The following is a 19322-nucleotide window of genomic DNA, read 5'->3' as shown; positions in this document are numbered from 1 at the left end:
GGCTGGCCCGTGTGGTCCAAAGCAACAGACTAGTTACTGTTACTTCAGCTCTCTTGCTGAATAAGTTAATACTGGTTCTGATAGAAAGGTGTCAGAATATACAGAGCATCGCAGTTTGTAGTGTATGACGCTGCGTAGCCACAGACCAGTCAGGGTGCCCATGCTGACACCTGTGCACTGCATAAAGCACCAACAATGGGCATGTGAGCATCAGAACTGGACAATGGAGCAATGGAAGAAGGTGGCCTTGTCTGATGACTCATGTTTTCTTTTGCATCACGTGGATGGTCTGATTCGTCGCTTACCTCTGGAACACATGGCACCAGGATGCACTATGGGGTCAAAAGCAAGCTGGTGGAGGCAGTGTGATGCTTTGGGCAATGTTCTGCTGGGAAACTTCAGGTCCTGCCATCCCTGTGGATGTTGCTTTAACATGTTACACCTACCTAAGCATTGCTGCAGACCAAGTACACCCTTTCATGGAAACAGCATTCCCTGATGGCGGTGGTCTCTTTCAGCAGGATAATGCGTTGCGCCACAAAGCAAAAATGGTTCATGAATGGTATGAGGAGCTCAACAATGACTTTAAGGTGCGGACTTGGCCTCCAAATTTTCCAGAGCTCAATCCAATTGAGCATCTGTGGGATGTGCTGGACGAACATGTCCTATCGATGGAGACCCCACCTCGCCATTTACAGGACTTAAAGGATCTGCTGCTTACATCTTGGTGTCAGATACCACAGCACACTTTCAGGGGTTTAGTGGAGTCCATGCCTTGAGTGGTTAGGGCTGTTTTGGCAGCAGAAGGGGGACCAACATAATATCAGGTAGGTGGTCATGATGTTATGCCTGATCAGTGTATATACAGTCTGTACAGAAATGGAAACTAGACAGCAGAAATGGTCTTGTTGTTGAAAAGGTCCAAGATGAAAACAAAGCTTTAAGTAAATGCTAGAAGTCAGGGATGGTCACCCATGATGGATCCAAGTTTTCCTTTTCAGTGCATAATTTGAAGAAAATAAAAATTGCTTTACATTTGTATCTTAAAAATCACAACAGCACCATTGATCTGTTGGTCCACTCTTTTGCTGTGGACTGAACAAATTTTGGATGGATTGTCATGAAATTTTGAAGTCATTCATGTTCCATTCAGACTGAATCATAACAGCTTTGATGGTCTCTCAGCCTCTTGTTACTCATCAGGTCAACACTAACCCAGTACTTGGTTGAAGTGCGAATACCTGAAAGAGTTTTCCCCATTGGTCGTACTTTGTCTTTAGTGCTAATTTGCACGCTAACATGCTATACACTATATAGTGCTAAACATTGTGCCTGCTCAACATCAACATGTCCGTATTGTCACTGTTCGCATGATGGCACAAAAACACTTTAAGTCTCTTACTTTCTCTGCCTTTGTACAACTTCACTCAGTTGCACATTTGTTTGTTTGTTTGTTTGTTTGTTTGTTTGTTTTTGTCCAAAGCATCATCACAAAATGATGTAATTAAAATGACCAGTGTTCTACCTAAATAGACTGTACTAGGTACTGGTCTCATTGTATTCATTTTAATAAACCTCCTCTCAAAGCTCCAGTTAAAGTTTTTGTTGACAGAGTCGAGGTCATGGTGGGAACGTAACTACTTTGATAATGACACCAGACTTCTACTTAAAAACACCCACTGTGGTTTTCACAGTTCTAATTAGGCAACTGTTGCACCATCCCTTCCTTGGATCACTAAATGAAACAGGTCAGGTGGATTTGTGAAGACATTAGTGCTAACAGATGAATAGAGCTGAGAGACTAAGCGAATGTGACATGTATTCACTCAAAGATGTCATATGTACAGACTAATTTGAAGCTCATTACTGCTTGACCCTTTCTGCTGATGAATAAAAGTGACAGTTCATTTGAGGATTCGCTGAATTCTCAGTGGCCCTCTAATGTAAGTCTAATGGGTCGCCTCCATAGCCTTCATAAAGCAGCGGATCTCTATTCAGCTGTAAAATAACAACAGACTTACATCTGTACTGCAACTGATTCAGAGTGTGGATGGCAAATTAAACCATGTGGAGGCAATATTTCTGCTGTCTAGTTTCCATTTCTGTACAGACTGTATATACACTGATCAAGCAAATATTATGACCACCTGCCCGATATTGTGATGGTCCCCCTTCTGCTGCCAACACAGCTCTGACCCCTTAAGGAATGGACTCCACTAGACCCCTGAAAGTGTGCTGTGGTATGTGACACCAAGATGTAAGCAGCAGATCCTTTAAGTACTATAAGATGCGAGGTAGGGACTCCATGGATTGGATATGTTTGTCCAGCACATCCCACAGATGCTCGATTGCATTGACATCTGGGGAATTCGTGAGCCAAAATTCAACAGCCTCAAACACCTCAAACTCAATGTTGTGCTCCTCAAGCCATTCCTGAACCATTTTTGCTTTGTGGCACAACGCATTATCCTGCTGAAAGAGACCACAGCCATCAGGGAATGCTGTTTCCATGAAAGGATGTACATGATTTGCAACAATGCTTAGGTAGGTGATACATGTCAAAGTAACATCCATATGGGTGGCATGACCCAAGGTTTCCCAGCAGAACATTGCCCAAAGCATCACACTGCCTCCACCAGCTTGTTTACCTTCCCATAGTGCATCCTGGTGCCATGTGTTTCCCAGGTAAGAGACGAATCAGGCCGTTCACGTGATGCAAAAGAAAACATGATTCAACACAGACTGTTCCACCTTCTTCCATTGATCCATGGTCCAGTTCTGATGCTCATGTGCCCATTGTTGGTGCTTTCTGCAGTGCACAGGGGTCAGCATCAGGCTTAGCTCTCCACATGCATCAATGAGCCTTGGTCACCCATGACCCTGTCAACGGTTCACCACTGTTCCTTCCTTGGACCACCTTTGATAGATACTGACCACTGCAGACCTGGAAGACCCCAAAATAGCTGCAGTTTTGGAGATGGTCTGAGCCAGTTGTCTTGTCATCACAATGTGGGCCTTGTAAAACTCACTGAAATCCTTACGCTTGCCCATTTTTCCTGATTCTAACACATCAACTTTGAGGACAAAATGCTCACTTGCTGCCTAATATATCCAACCTACTGAAGGGTGCCATGATGAAGAGATAATCAGTGTTATTCACTTCACCTGTCAGTGGTCATAATGTTTTGCCTGATCAGTGTGGTTTATTGATTCTTCTTGAGCTTCTGAATGTATATATGAAGACGAAAAACAATCTGAGGGCTTCCTGGATTCTCTCCGAGGATCCTGGTTTTGTAGTATACATCAGACTATGCAAGTAAAGTGAGGGAATTCTATATCTGCCTCTTTTTTTAATCTATGTAAGTGATGGAGTTTGGCAAGGTGGTTTTTAATGACCTCATTTTCATTTTACATCTTCATGCATGTGGTTAAATGGATGCATGTTCTCTCATTAACTACCCTATCTATGCAGAGGATTTGGTGATTTTTCTGTTCATGTTGCACTGCTCTTGTTTGTTCACAGTTCAATATGGATTTTCATATCAAATGTAATGCAAAATAGGAGTAATATTATAATTGATAGAAGCAATAAAGACGGAAATTGGCATCTCCTGATTTCTTTCTGCCCTGTGCTGCCCTTAAGGTGTGCAATGAGAAAATATTTATTTGATTTCATAACCTGTGGTGTTTCAAATGTTAAGGATATTTACAGACAGTGGTGCAAGTCATAAGCACAAGCAAATGCATTGGCTGGTAAATTCAGCGTGTGTACAGTGTGAAGACCTTTCTTTTTAAAGGTTCCTGTACCCCCCTGTAAACTGCTCGCCTGCAGCGCTGCTATAAAAATGGCAGCTTACAGGGACTCAGTCACTTTCTATGACAGTTTGAGCCCATTGTAGCTTCAGCGCAAACCAGATGTTTGCTGAAGTTGATCAGGGGGATTATTTCAACAAGATATAAACGGTTTTTACTTTTACTGTCAGTTTTTATTTATTTATTGTGCAATCAGACGGTTGATTTCTTTATTTCTAAAAATAGCCTTTATTTTGTTTTGCAGATGACCTATTCACATATATGTGTTTCTGTGTGTTACATCTCAGATTTAAAGCCACTGACATTCTTGTCTGTACATCAGTGCCTGATCATTGCAGGAAGTTCAACTTTATTCTCTTTTCTTATATATTTTCTTTCATTTTTATTTTTCTGTTTTTTTATTTAAAAGGCATTTTGCATAATGATAATGAATGTATTAACTACTGAAATATGAAATGACATTTGAGACTTTTATATCTGCTCATATATTTATTTAAGCGTGTATATGATTCATTTTTTTACAGTACATGACACAGAAAACAACATAACATTACTATCCTTCATTGTTTTTGTTCATATGCACAAAATGTCCTCACAACTAAAACTCATCCTGAGTAATAACCAATAGCAACAGTATTTATACACGCAAGAGGCTCACAGTGTTCACACCTAATACTGGCCTATTTACACATTTAAGATAGTTGCCTGATAAAGGCACAAGAAAATGCCCTTCATCCCACTCCACCGCAGAGGGAGCAACAACACATACAGTGCCCTGACATCTACAAGAGGAAAGACAGAGTGGAGGAACCGGTTTGTCAGAGTGTTCCCTTTTAGAAAGGTTGCTCGAGTTAGTACATGCTGAGGTACTGAGATCATTCTTACTGAGGAAAAGGGAGAGCGGGACAGGGAGTAGAAGCTCTGCTATTTCTTCCGACTGTGTTGGCAAATGACACTCAGAGGCCTATTTGATGGCTAAAAAAAGAAAGGCTACTGGAGTGAACAGTAAGGTGGGAGGCTTTACAGAGCCGCAGGTACGTGGTGACGTTAAAGTGGATGTCTGCTGCTGGCGTCCTTTTCTCCTCAGTACCAGTACAAGTCCTTCTTATCCAGATGCCGTCCTGACAAAGAGGAGACAAACACAAAGTAACTCGATTGAAAGCACATGACCAAATTCTCTAAATTAAAATTAAGCTTAAATAATTTTTGTCTTTTTTCACACAGTGGAATATCTCAGAATGAGATGCACCAAGTTCCAGAGTGGGTAAGAAACAAGTAAGGACGTCAGAAACTAACAGATAATCAGCATTAACTCCAGAAATGACAACATGATGGCAAAAATGATGATCTCCTGCATCTGCATACTGACCATTTACTCAATTCATGATTAAAATTGAATCTGAAGGCACACATTTATCTAATATTTGAATCACAGTGCTATTTCTAGGAATGCATTTTGATTACAATTGTGCCTGAGAATATCAATATAATCAATTTGACTGAAGAACCCTTTTAGAGAATTAAAGTGCCTCCAAAGTATGTATGTATGTATGTATATATACATACACGTATTGACATTTGCATCAGTATGACACAGGTTTGTTCCCATCAGCACAGTATCTAACGAACTGAGTATCTAATGAACTGAGTGAATAGGAGCTTCTTGATATGTTTCTTTCTAAACACTAATGATTTTGTGAACCGAATTTTTAACCGTTTCTCCATTTGACATGCAGTTAGTGTCATTTTACAGGTTTGAAGTTTTCCTAAACATGTTGTATTGCAGCTGCAGGAGTACCAGGTTCAAAGCCCACAGCCGGGTCCACAGACTCTCTGAACCCTGGAGGCACCGTCCAGCTGGGCAGCAGGTCTGGCTTGGAGCTGGAGGCCATGCTGGGCCCCATCTCCCCCCGGTCACTGTGCAGCAGGTTGAGCAGAGACGTGGCATACTGCTGACCGGTAAGACTGAGCCCCTCTGGAGACAAGGAGTATGTGATGGAGGGCAGCCCCGAACCCTCCCCTGTCCTGGCAGTGAAGGAGTGCCAGGAGCCGGGGGTGTTGTCTGCGGAGCTGAAGCTGAGGACGTGTGCAGGTACTGGGGGGGCCTGCGACTCTTCGTAGGACTCAGCTGCACTGCCCTGACAGGAGCCGATGGTGGGCTCTATGGGAAAGCAAAGAAGAAGCCATGCAGTGGGGATGAACAACATTGATTATTGTGTTTTGTTGAGGTCTTACAGCACTGATTTAATGAGCTTACCCAGTTTAATAGTTTTCCGTATTTTCTTGACTTTTGCTGCAGGTGCCGTGGACTTGCAGGCTTTGCCGAGAGCTCGGCTGAAGTGAGCATCCACCATGCTGTTGATGTCTCCCTTGAAGTAAGTCAGGATGACACACTGAGAAAGCTCCTCCACCTTAACAGCTCTGGGACTGTCTGGTCTTTCCTCCATGGGTCAGCTGTGCCTGGAACATAGTGCGGGATTGTTAAAAAATGATAATTAGCAGGATCTTAATGGAAGCAGTTATTTATTGATTATGAAGTTGTATTATTCTACATCAAAGATTGATCAGTTTTACTCTATATAAAATAACACAAAGGACCATTTTAACCACTATGTAAAACCCTGAATTTAAAGATTTAGAAAAAAAAAGAATAAAATTTAAAAATTAGTTTGTCTTTTTGTCGTGGTGAAAACATTTAGATTTACTCCTTCCCTAAAAATTCTGTATTATTTTTCAGGTTGTTTTTTTTTTGTTGTTGTTTGTTTGTTTGTTGTTATTTTTACATTCAGATACTTTACATATTTTGCATTGAAGGATGTATTTTTTTCTGACCTGGTCAAACCTACTTTGTTTAATGCCAACATGACCATCAAAAAGTTTTTTTGTTTTTTTTTTTACAACCTATGTCAATTTCCGCCCTCATTTTTGAAAAGAAATCAAAGTCAGTACAATAAAAGTGTTCATTGCTTCTTATCTCTGCTTCCCCCGGATGACTCACATCATCGGTGTATGTTTTTGAAGCCGGCTGATTCTAGTTTCAATTCAATTTATAACTATTGTAAGAATAAAGTCAAGTACAGCTTTCATTAATGTGAATTTTATAATAATAATTCAGAATTTTCCAACTTTATTTACAATTTTTACTACATTGCTTGAAAATTAGAGGAGTAATTAATAATTCTCCAGCAACAAATGACACCAAGTCTGAGAATGACTGCAAGAATTCAGTTTCAAATTTCCCAGAAAATTACTTTGCGTTTAAAAAAACATTTCACAAGAAATATATTATGAATTAAATTCAGGGGTATGAAATGCACGTTAATGTGTCCAGTTTTGGAAAATACAAGTCAGCCCAGTTGCTGGTAATTAAAACTACAGGAAGGAGTGAAATGTAAATACTCTTTCCTGCTGTGAAGACAGAAAAATATAGTAATAGAAGAATCAAAGCGCTCTCTCCTACATTTTAGGTAACTTGCTTCTCTTACCTGACCTGTTGATTGACCAAAGGGGACCAGGAAGTGCAACCTCGCATTGACTGGTTGATCAAAGCAAAAGTGAGAGGCAGCCCAAACTGTTGGGAAAAAATTCACTTGGCTTCATCAGAGTCATCGATTAGATTCGAATAGTCAACGTCTGTCTTTCTTCTACAGACAAAACATTTCACTCTGAGCGTTACCCAGTGTGTCAGTTTGTTAGGGTGTGTGAACACAGACAGCTATGAACAGAATGTTATCCGGCGGGTTTCTCCAGAACCCGACTGACAGCTTATCAAAACATTCCTCAGTCACCCTCTCCAAAAGTTACACACAGTTGAACAGTAGCTCTGAAGGGATTTCAGTGCAACCTTATATTATGTTTTTTTTTTTTTTAAGAAATATAAGCATCATTGATATTATAATGACAGTATTACTTGTTAACATGTCACACAGCACAGAAAAAGAAGCCGTTATTGATAAATGAATTTATGAACTTTATCAGGTCAGTGTTTGGTTCTACAAGTACATCTTTGTTTGTTTAATACCGACTGCACTGTAAAAAATAGCACATCACATTTGCATTGCATAGAAGAGGGGTGCAGTGTCTTTGGCTGACTTTTTGGTGGTTAAAATAATTCATAAGAATGTCCTTTTTGGGTGGTGACTTTTGCTTTAAAATTTCAAAAATAATGAATCAAAATTTGAGCAGACAATGAGTGGGGCTGAGTGTAAACATAGAAACTACAAACTGCAGTTTGTTAGCAAATGATGATATTTCAGTTGATGCCAGTGGGAGAAAATATTCCCTTCAACAATTATGTAGCTTGAGTTTCCAGAGAGATCCTAGTCAGTCCAGATGTTATATATGCACAAAGCTTTATTTATCTTGGTGGGTTAAAGTGGTCACACACACAAGAACAATACCAGGATTTTAACTCTTGCCTTAAATTTTACTTATAATCTCAAGGCAATGAAGGACAAACTGTACATAAACTATAAAATATCCAATCAAACAAAATTCTTCAGAAAATGTTACATTTTAATATGAAATGATTTTATTATTAATTTAAATTAAAAACAGCTTTATATATTTTCAAAGGAAACATCATATGCAGTGATATTTTAAGGTCTAAGGAGAAACGCAGACTGGAAAATAAGATTTGCTGAACAGAAAGTTTCTCACAAGATTCAGAAAATATTCACAACCACAATTTCCCATGTACTTAAAGCACTTTTAAATTACAGACAATCTTTTCCATTACATTCCAATGATACAATAGAAACCACTTAAAACTATAGTCTGATATGAGCCCGACACTACATTTACTCATTACTTCACTTTTGTTTCACTCACATAAAATATTATTTTGCTAAGTATCGGACAGTGAAAGCAGTGATAGAAGCCTGAAGGTGAACTGCAGGCTTTTAATAGATGCTGCTTCTAAAAACTGTGCACTTTTCAGAACACAATTCTTTATTTTAAGCTGAACTTTCCATGCTAATGTTAATGCAAGCTGCAGTACTGTCATGTCCCTGAAACTGCAATTTACTTGATCCTTCCTGTTCATCTTTCAACTTCACTGCTCTCAGTGTTTGAAACAGAAGAATAAACCTCGAAGAGAAACAGTCCTGAGGCTCACTCATGCCCCCTAGTGGTAGTGCTTCAATGCTGATGGTGTGGAGGAGTCACTTTGACACTGGTGGGTTGGAAGTGTCAGAGGCTGCTGACTCTGAGTTAACGAGATTGCTCTTTTTGCTGCGGCCCCCCACTGTCATCGAGTGGCTCCAGTCTGACCACAGTGGACAAGAAAGACAAAACAATTGATCATCCACCTTGAAAACAATTTCCTATGAATCATCTTATTATTGTACTGCAATGTATCATACGTCAACAAGCGGTGTTCTCCCAGGTACCTGAGTAATCACTGAGTCTGAAACGGCCACAGCACAAGTGGATCCTCCACTGTTTCCTCACATTTTCCTTTATCAAACAGTGGAACAGAAAAATAAAGAACCCTGGAACAAAAGCAAACGAAAGGTATGAGGCACACTCCTCTGTAAGTCTGACACTTAATGGTGATATAGACATTGTTTTTCACTTCGCTTGATTTTACTTCCATTTCAAAAACTGTCTTAAAAGTACAGTTTTTGAACCATTTGTGGAGACTCTCTAGAAAGGAGAGAGACATTAACTTTGGAATCAGTTTTAAATCAAGGAAATAAACAGTTAAAATGCAATGGAGAAAAAGGTCAAATCTTATGATGAGCTCATATTTACCGTGAAAAGTGTTGAAGATTGTGAACAGGTACATCAGGACCACTTTGCCCGTCCCAAATGAAAATAAGCCCATTGACCACGTCAAGCCCAACAGCACAGAGAGACCAGCAACTGCCCTCAGGTTCTGCAGAGCGTTACGGCTGTTGGCTAACGGCTTATTGGCTCTCATGCGTCTGATCTGGATCAGAACCACGATGAACATGAACAAGTTGCACAACACGATCAAAAGAAAAAATGCCACCACTGTCACGTAGTAGAAGACGTCAGCCTGCACCCAGCAGCTGTGGAGGGAGAGGATTGATCATAGAGAGTAATCAATACACACAGCAAACAACACACACCAGCTCCACTATATTTTGCCCACATCTCCACAAACTAACCATTAGGTGGTTGAAAAACACATTTATTTTTTAGAAATTTCAATTTGATTAATGCTTCCTTCGCTTTACTCCTAATCTCCAACATTTCTTTCAGCTGCAGCTCTGCGCCACAGTACTTACAATGAGCCAGTGCTCTGAAGACCCATTGTAGATTCTTCAGATGCAGCGTTGCCATAAGCATCTTTATTTACGACCAGCACCAGGCCAACTATCGCCAAAGGAACACCTGCGAGAACATGCAACATGCAAATTTGTATGTTTGTGCACCTTTTGGTTGTTGATAATCATCTTATTAGTATAATGAAGCCTAATCTACACACAGGCAATTCTAACCCTAAAGCCCCTCCAAAAAAGCTGTTATAGTATGAACTGATGCTGACACCTCCATCCCTCAGTCCTGTGCAAGAGTAACTGTAAAAGTCCTTTAAAAAGTCCTTGCAGCAAAGTCAGTGCCATTTTGGCCACGTCCGCTATTTATAGAGTGATCTCACAAACCAAAAATAATCCAAAAATGTGTACCTTGAAAAATGTTTTCTAAAAGGTTCAATTTGAATGACCTAAAACTTATGCCTGCATTTGGACAAAAAGGCCTAAAAGTGTAGAAAAAGTTGCATTTTAAAAAATAACTTTGCATGTGTCTTAGTCTCGCTCCCACTGCCTCCTTTCTCCTCCATCCTGAACATAGATCTAGATCCTTGAAATAAAGAGTAACTCCATCTTCAACTGCCAAACCTGAGCAAATCCAAATCCATTTCAAAACCTAACCCCATAGTGGAACTTTGCAGCTACAGTGCAGAAAGTGCAGAAAGTTCTGTCTTACCCCATCCTACAGCACAGAACTTGAGGATGTATGAGGGAATATAGGTGTTGAAGACCTTGACCAAAGCGATGTACATGTGCACAGCCTCCAGGCCCATCCAGGTGAAGCAGGCCAGCAGGAAATAGTGGAGTGTTGCAGCCGTGGCGATGCATAGACCATAGTTGGAGAAGGATGAGAGCCAAGTATTGAGTAGGAAAATCAAGTTCAACCCCAGCAGAGCAGCTGACAGGTTGACGAGTATCTTAGATGGGTAGTCCCTACGCAGCTTCCTGCAGTGTACACGAGTGGCAGACAACCATGAAGTTAAACTCAGGGACAGAAAGGCAAAGTTTAAATATTAAAAATGTATCCTGTTGTTTTATTTAAAAAAAGCTGAAATGCAATTAAAACATTTAGCACTGTGATGAAAAAGTATTCCTATTATCTTTATTTTAGAGCAGGCATGGGAAAACTACGGCCCCGAGGCCACATAAGGCCCTTTGGGCTTTTCAATCCGGCCCGCGAAATAACTTTGTCAATTTTAGAACTGACAAAATTTCAGTAAAGTCCTCATTTATTTGGCTTTCCCCTGCAGTACCTGACGTTTCTGTTGACCCACTAGATGGTGCGCTCCAGACAAAAGTGGCCTTTGTTGGTTTATTTTCTCTTCTTCTAATTTGCAGCTGCATTGAGCCCTGCCGTAGTGGACCAAAGAAAAGTCGACCGTGAGTGTCGAGCGTTTCAAAAGGAGTGGAATACTAAATATTTTTTTTCTCTGAAGTCCGTTCAAAGGCTATATGTCTTATTTGCAATGAAACCTTTGCGGTTTTTAAAGAATACAACATCAGCCGGCACTTTTCCACGAAGCATGCTAACTACGCTAGCAACCAGTCAGCGCAACAACGGACAGCTACGGTCAGAGGCTGGCAGCCAGTTTACACACTCAGCAAAATACGTTTTTTTTTTTCCTGCGGAAAACTCTACACTGGGTAATCCATCAGGAAGCCCTCTGTAAGTCTGTTTTGCATCTTGATCATGTGTGAAGCCAGTCGTAAAACTCGTTAACTTTATAGGAGCGAGAGGGCTTCAGCATCGTCAGTTCATGAAGTTTCTTGAAGAAACTGATGCTGATCACCAGGACTTGCTTTACCACTCTCATGTCCGCTGGTTAAGTTTGAGGAAAGTATGTCAGCGAGTGTGGGAGCTCTAAGGCGAGATTAGCTCATTTTTGGAGTTAATCGGGAAAACGCGGCAGTGATCGGCTCTGTGATTTTGTTTTTACCTGACACACATGAATGAGCTGAACGTGAAGCTGCAAGGGAAAGATCAATTTGTGCACGAAATGTACACAAATGTCACAGCCTTCAAAGCCAAACTGACTTTATTCACAAGACAAATGTAAAAAAAATCCTTCATTCATTTCCCTACACTGGTGACACTGACAGAGGCCAGTGGACATGTGATGAAATATAAGGAATCACTAGACGACCTACATGTTGAATTCTGCTAGTGGTTCTCTGATTTTGAAAAAATTGACAAGACACTTCAGCTGGTATCATGTCCCTTGTCACAAGACCCAGAAACAGCACCTCAGGAGTTGTAGTTGGAACTGATCGATCTTCAAAGTGACTCGGTCTTAAAGGAGAAGTTCAGCTCCCTGAAACTGAATGACTTTTACGCTTCACTAAGTGAAGCCAAGTTTCCAAACATTCAGAAGATGGCACACAGGATGCTGGTGTTGTCCGGATCTACCTCAAGTGTCAGCAGATGTTTAGCGTGATGAACATTAACAAAGCACACCACAGATCCCAGTTAACTGATGAACACCTCAGATCCATCCTGAGAATTACCACAACCAAGCTGACATCAGACTTTGATGTGCTGGCAAAAAAGGGTGACCAACAACACTGTTCCCACTGAAACTGAATGTGAGTATTCTTTACTTTGTCAGTATTGTCTTTAACATGTAATTCATATTAGTTTGCACAATCTCCAACCATCTGATGCTGGTCTGGCCTGTCTGTTGAATGTGGCCCCTGAGCCAAAAAGTTTGCCCACCCTTGTTTTAGAGCATTCAGCTGTATCACTAAGATTGTATGACTTCAGCTCTAGTTGAATACTCTGGTTGGGATCGTTTGGTGACTGTTTCTAGTGGTCAGGAATTAATTACTTAACATTAAAGTTAGTTTTATTGAACAACATACATATATTAAACATTTTCTAGTCATAACAGAAAGTCAAGGAAAAAAAATGGTAAATGGTTGTATTTACTGTATATAGCGCTTTTCATGATGATATGTCACATTTACCCATTCACACACTGATGGTGGGAGCTGCCATGCAAGGTGCTAACCACAACCCATCAGGAGCAATTAGGGGTTAGGTGTCTTGCTCAGGAACAACTCAACATGAGCTCGACGGGCCGAGGATTGAACCGGCAACCTTCCAGTTACAAGATGGCCACTCTACCCACTGAGCCATGCCGCCTATGATTACATTGACAAATAAATATGAAGCGACGTCGTCAGTACAGTATGAAGCTCTAGCGTCTTCATGGTTGTAGTTGGTTATGGCAATAAAATGGTCAGTCCAAACCATATGACAGTGTGTATTTTTGGTTTTGGTAGGAGTGACTTACTCAAAAACAAGATAGGTGAGTAGAGTGATGCCGAGAAAAATGGAGGATATGCCACAACCAAGATATGAGATCACTGTCAGAATGTAACTATCAGCTGGATTTATGGGGGTTCTGGATACATCCTGAAACACAACGTACAAGCAGGACAAAATTCAGATTTAAACCACTGGTGCTGAAAACTGCAGTTCCTCTAAACGACCACTTGAGGCTGGGTCAAATTGAGTCATTCAATAGACCTAAAATCCCCAATTTGATAGTAGAGGTAAACATGCTTACATCCTGGTACAGAAAACAGATTTGGTCTGTATATGTACTTTCCCATTAATGAAAACTGTGCAGAGGGTGACTTTTTTTTTATACAACTTGATAGTTTAAGCTATATTAAGCCTTAAATTTATGCATAGTTATAGGTGAGGCAAGTCTGAGCCATCCGTATGAGTCATCCACCTAGTTAATGATTAAAAGTCATTATTCTAACATTTCCAACTTTGGTGGCGCCGTGTAGTGGTATCAAATTAGCCACTATGACAAGCAGCAGCACAAGAAGTTAAAGTTCATCCTATTACACTTTCAAAAAGTTATAATATAATGACATAAAATATTCACACATTGTAGATTTAACATCAGCACTTTGCATCATTGACAGAAAGTCATGCAAGCAGTCATCGGTCGACCAGATTGCACACAGTATGTTGGTGCTTGTGGGAGGTTGCTCCCCAGTTGGATTTATAAAAAGCAGACCAATGACTCACCAGGAGGACAGCGAAATGTGTGAGGTGATCACAGAGACAGCTGGTCTGATAAGAAGAAATACTCTGGGTTTCACAGCCGTTGTTGTTCCAACCACCCTGCCCACCTGATGCACACACACACACACACACACACACACACACACACACACACACACACACACACACACACACACACACACACACACACAAAGCGACACACAGCGTTTTATTAAAGCTTCTTATCAACAGACACACAGCTTCCTGTCTTCAGGAGCCTTTATTGGTCTCACTGCTTCCTAAAAAGTACAAAGAGGCTCCGTACAGTAAATCCAACTGTACACTTATAAAACAGAATAAATAATGATCAACTCACCATTCTTCTTAAAATCCCAAAACACACATTGTACTTCGTCCTCTGTCTATAAATACGCGGAGGTGATGGAAGTGTTACTCACATGTGAATGCAACCATGTAACAGGCAAACTGAAAAACATTCATTTCTCACCTGTTTGGGCCGATGATGTTTGAGAGTTACCACAACTCGTTCCTTCATGTTGAAGGCATGGGTGTTATTGATGCTGGCAGATATTATACAGGAGTTTAATATCGTGCGGTTTTGTGTTGAATTGCATGTAACAGGGTCCTGTTCAATAAAATAATGAAAAATAAAGGTTGTCAAGTTAGCAAGTGGGACTATGACAAATAGTAAACATAGAGAATAGCTGACAGATATGTCATACTTGTTGTAAATTGTTCAATGTTTATTCATTAAATGGTGGAAAATGTCGCTTGAATAATAAATAAAAAGAAATATCATTTGCTTTTGGGTTGTTTTTGGAAATATATTTACGCCCCTTCGTACAGAGTTGTATTAAGTAACTTATGCTTGTGTCTTAAGATAAATATTAAACTCCAGCCTATAGACTCCAGTAAGTGTATTGCAGCATTTAAACTGCAAACAGAAAAACAATTATGCTGACTCCAAAGGTAACATTTTTTTCTTGTTTGTTCTGTAATCTGTAAAAATTGGCTGTGTTAAAATGGGTGCCTGGCAACCTTATTAAGTCACTCTACATAACAGCCCCGTAAAACCACAGATTGTTCTTACACTTACTTTTTTATGATTTTTTAAATATGAAATTAACAAACCAGATGTAATTATTAGCTTTAGAGGTACTGTTTTCTTACCTTTGGACAGAGTCAGGCTAGCTGTTTGCACCTGTTTCCAGTCTCCATGCTATGCTAAGCTAACTGTCTCCTTATAATTACACAAATGCTGAACTTCTTCTTTAAAATGTCACAACAATAAACACCGTGTGGCCTACGTAATAAATGCAAAATTGTAATTTCTTTCAAAAGAAGGCAAAAAGCAAACAAAAAAGAGACAATATCATAAGTAACAACAGAAGAAGATGCAAAAGAAAGTACCTGAAAAAGTTCATGGTTGCTGTAATACTGAAACTGAATACGAGTTGCTTTTCCTGCTCCAGGGTGGAAAAAGTCATGGAGTGCAGAGGGCAAAGAGATAGTAGCATTTGTCTTGGGGAGTGGTCCACTCACAAAGCTCTGGTTGACAGAAATCTGAGAGAGAACATTAACAGTGGATTGTGCTGCTACAGATTAGTTACAGAGTTTTTTCCTCATCAGCTGTCTAAAAATATCACTTCAGACGAGTCGTTCTTGTTAAAGCTTAATTTGTCACAACTGCTTCAGGCATTAATGTCTGTTTCTTAGCAGTGTTTCCTGTATGTCTAGTTGCTACAGGGTGTTAATGCAAATTAAATTCTCTTGAATTAGTCAGGTGGAAGCATTTTTTGAGTGTAATAAGCATGAATATTGTTTAGTGGATAATATTTCACCTCTGCAGTTCACAAAATCCCCCGATAATTTAACTTTTGTTGCATATTGTAGCATTTGCAACATCTCACCTCTGGGTTGGTTATGTCTGAAGCAGAGGACACACTGAAGGTGAGGCCTCTGAAAGTATCTGGATCTACGTTGACCAAGGAGAGCGCCAGTGAGGGTGCTGTAAAGCTTGCAGATTCACCTTGGAAATCCACGATGTCCCCTATCCTTTCTGTCAGAGTAAGTACACTTTTGCCAAGCACGAAAGACAAATACAAGGAAATGAAATCAGAAAAGTCAGGATTTAGGAGGACTGCACATTTCTGTGTGAAAAATTAGGAAGCCCTTCCCTTTTGTCCTTACATTTTTGCCACTGCAGCAACGTTAGTTTTGGAACGCAGGATACGGGCAAAAATACTGACAATGTCGTGTCCAACAGCAGGCTCGATGATGCTCATATGAACCACTTCAATGAGCTTCTCCATGACTGACTCCAGCTCGGACGGCGAGAGCTCGTCATTGCTCTCTAACTGATCATCTACAAGGTCCCGAATCATGCCCGCCACCTCAGCCGCATTATCTGGAAATCATTGGTGCTTGCTTTAACTTTTGGCACATTTTGCTTTGAGGGAATTGAAAATAACCACAATACATGTAGGACTGATCCTCTTACCAGTAGTCACAGTGATGTTGTCGAGGTCTGATATTGACATCAGTTTGATGCAATTACTCATATCAGCAGGAGCCCAACTGGTATCATCGGTGTAAATGTCTAACTTACTGAATACAGTAGAGAATCAATTATAACCAAAGCAGAAGACAATATTAATGTCAGTAGATTGTATCTCTTTGGTCTTCAGCTAATAAGATCAGCTGACAAAGGGAGATAAAAACAAACAACCTAATCACTGCTGGCGATTACTAATATGCATCTACCCAGTCTGTCACTAAGAGACCATAAATTTTATTATCCATATTTACTCTGCTGCATGAGTGATATTTATGCACTCTGTCAGAGTGGATGCACGAAACGATGAAGTTCATCATTGTACTAATAAGTCCCTTATAGGAAATTGATTTTTGCGGGAGCTGCAGGCTGGCAGGGATCTACTGGAGTTACATGTGTGGGGTCAGCGCTTGCGAGTGGCGTGGGAGGATTAGTTGGAACAGGATATTGCAACTGAGGGATTTTTCTTGTCTTGCTGAGCTGTCTCTATGGAAACAGACTGTTCTCTCAAAGATGACTAGGATCTGTTTGAGTTAAACTAGCAATATACAAAGAATGCCCTTTTCTCTCCTCGTATTTTATTCCAAAGATAAATATTTCACACTCAGGCGGCAGTGAATAACCGCCTGAATATACGCTGTCAGAGTTATATATGGCACGAAAGACATCATGGAATACACCAGACAATAAAATCTATAAAAATGTCTTTGTACAGCATGATAAACAGACATTAAGAAGTGTCATTTTAACATGTTTCGGTCATAATCTTAAAATCTGGCAGTTAAAGTTTTATTGTTTATGGTGAAATACTAAATCTACTGAGCTGGTATTGTCCTACCAAAGTCTGTAGGCTTTCGCATCAGATGGTTTGGTACATTGCATGACCATCGTTTGTTGTGGAAATGCATCAGGCCACATGTATAGTCCATAGATTGTTGACAGAGTTTCTTCCGAGCAGTTCTGTGGCTCTGAAAAAAACAAAAAAACAAAAGATATACACAACATTCCCAGTCTCCTTCCACAGTATATTCTTCTCTTTTATTTGTGTTGACAAATATAGCTTACTTATGTGTGTGATTTCCATTTTCGTTGTTTGAATAGTAATGGAGCCATTTTTATATCCTGGCGTCAAGGACTCGTCAATCAACTGTTTAATTTCATAGAAATTCTTAGTGTTGAATTCTTGAACATGGAAGTGGAATCTGTATGTCGATGAAATATACAATTAGCGGTAACAGCATTGGTTCGAATAACAACAGTGAAGTCACTACTTTATTAAATACAAATCAAATTTAGCTGCAATTGGCAGAATTTCGCATAATTTTTAATCTTTCTATATTTATAGTCACCTACTGTTTTTGTTTGTCACCGGAAGTCTAAAAAAAGAAGGAAATCAGAGATGTTGGGGTTTGTGTGTAATCGGATTGAATATATCAGCTGTTGTGGTGTATTAGATATTTTTCCAGATTACAATTCATTTACACACAAAAAAACTGTATATTGATTTGCACCTGGTGATCTGACTAGTAATAAACAAAATACATACTCACCATCAAACCAATATGTTGGTGCAGGCTCCTATAAAATATTGAAGATAAACCATCCAGAGCTGTTATACGATAGATTATGAAAAACAAGATGTCACTTTAATGGAAATAACTTCTTTTAGCACCACTCACCAGCCAGGAATCTTTTTCATGTTGAAATTCAGTACCTCTCTTTTGTCAGCTACTTTGAGCTGTTTGTTCACCTTTTGCCAGAAAACAGCAATTTAGTATAAACTGAAGTATTTTTGTACAGATGGTTTTCAAATGAAGTTGTGTGAGTCTCTTACCCATTCCTCAACAACATCGCTTGGGTCTTTAGGGCTGCCAGACATATTTAAGGTCAAATCTACTCTAACAAACGTATCCGGTGAGGCTGCAGGGGTGAGAAGGCAGATGACACAGCAGGGCTCCTTTACATTACAGTATTTGCTCTAAGACAAAAATCTGTATCAAAGAAGTCCAACATTTTGAGGAATAATACTTTTAAAAAGATCTGAACAGTATTTGTCCTCCACAGGAGACACACACTCTGTGCTCTCTACACCAACAGAAGTCGATACAAGGACAGACACGTTTTTAAATTGGCAGAACTTGAGGTAAGTTCTCACATATGGTCGGTGATTCACCATCATGATCATTTCGACAATGAAAGATGTTGGTAGAAGTTGAACACAAAGAAAGTCAAATGTATAAGAAAGGGCAGCTAAGACTGTATTTGCTTGTTTTTAATATTGATAGGAAACTAACGGTGTTCTTTTATAGCTCCATTATCATCTAATCCTATTCATTTACATGTCCGAATAGAAATTAAAATGTGTGAAACAAGAATCAAAACATTGAGTAAAGTTGTGTTCTCGTTAAATCTTGCTGTTTTTCCTGTGCTTTTATCAGATGGTATCTCTACAGGACTTTTAATTTAGTGTTGTATTGTCTTTCTGGAAGGGTTTCATGTTGTTCCATCTGTGGAACAATGCGAACCTGAACTGAACCAAAAACGCAACAAGAGTAAAGAGAAGGCAAACCAGAGGAGTTGTTTAATGAACTGACCTGCAGTGACGTTGATTTCTAAAGGCTCTTCAGTCGTTGCG

The 19322-nt window shown here is 39.8% G+C and overlaps 2 protein-coding genes and 1 long non-coding RNA gene across 3 annotated transcripts; all 3 read right to left on the bottom strand.

The window, feature by feature from the left end:
• Positions 1–4296: 4296 nt before the first annotated feature.
• On the bottom strand, positions 4297–7455 carry vgll1 (vestigial like family member 1). Its single transcript, XM_051954748.1, has 4 exons — positions 7299–7455; positions 6071–6273; positions 5612–5974; positions 4297–4934 (listed from the first exon to the last, which is right to left on the bottom strand). The coding sequence occupies exons 2-4, from the start codon at positions 6258–6260 to the stop codon at positions 4897–4899; spliced, it is 591 nt and encodes a 196-aa protein (XP_051810708.1). The 5' UTR covers positions 6261–6273; positions 7299–7455; the 3' UTR covers positions 4297–4896.
• A 1138-nt stretch (positions 7456–8593) lies between these two features.
• LOC110945461 (adhesion G-protein coupled receptor G2-like) lies at positions 8594–11227 on the bottom strand. Its single transcript, XM_022187045.2, has 5 exons — positions 10768–11227; positions 10068–10173; positions 9568–9848; positions 9204–9305; positions 8594–9079 (listed from the first exon to the last, which is right to left on the bottom strand). Exons 1-5 carry the CDS (start codon positions 10862–10864, stop codon positions 8976–8978), a joined length of 690 nt encoding a protein of 229 aa, XP_022042737.2. The 5' UTR covers positions 10865–11227; the 3' UTR covers positions 8594–8975.
• A 2093-nt stretch (positions 11228–13320) lies between these two features.
• Positions 13321–14628, bottom strand: LOC127535917 (uncharacterized). Its single transcript, XR_007944849.1, has 3 exons — positions 14489–14628; positions 14137–14240; positions 13321–13506 (listed from the first exon to the last, which is right to left on the bottom strand). It is a non-coding gene; the product is annotated as an uncharacterized LOC127535917 (long non-coding RNA).
• Between the last annotated feature and the right edge of the window lie 4694 nt (positions 14629–19322).

This window comes from Acanthochromis polyacanthus, chromosome 10 (genome assembly GCF_021347895.1).
Source record: "Acanthochromis polyacanthus isolate Apoly-LR-REF ecotype Palm Island chromosome 10, KAUST_Apoly_ChrSc, whole genome shotgun sequence".
In the NCBI taxonomy this organism is placed as follows: domain Eukaryota; kingdom Metazoa; phylum Chordata; class Actinopteri; family Pomacentridae; genus Acanthochromis; species Acanthochromis polyacanthus.
The sequence above is the reverse complement of the archived record's forward strand: the minus strand, read 5'-3'. Positions and strand labels throughout refer to the sequence as shown.

Coding starts and splice junctions, on each gene's coding strand:
- vgll1 (XM_051954748.1), bottom strand. CDS start 6,260: ATGGAGGAAAGACCAGACAGTCCCAGAGCTGTTAAGGTGGAGGAGCTT. Junction 5,975..6,070: donor ACGGAAAACTATTAAACTGG/GTAAGCTCATTA, acceptor GCTTTCCCATAG/AGCCCACCATCGGCTCCTGT. Junction 4,935..5,611: donor GGCTGTGGGCTTTGAACCTG/GTACTCCTGCAG, acceptor CCTCTTTGTCAG/GACGGCATCTGGATAAGAAG.
- LOC110945461 (XM_022187045.2), bottom strand. CDS start 10,864: ATGGGCCTGGAGGCTGTGCACATGTACATCGCTTTGGTCAAGGTCTTC. Junction 10,174..10,767: donor GTTCTGTGCTGTAGGATGGG/GTAAGACAGAAC, acceptor ATGTTCTCGCAG/GTGTTCCTTTGGCGATAGTT. Junction 9,849..10,067: donor CTTCAGAGCACTGGCTCATT/GTAAGTACTGTG, acceptor CTCCCTCCACAG/CTGCTGGGTGCAGGCTGACG.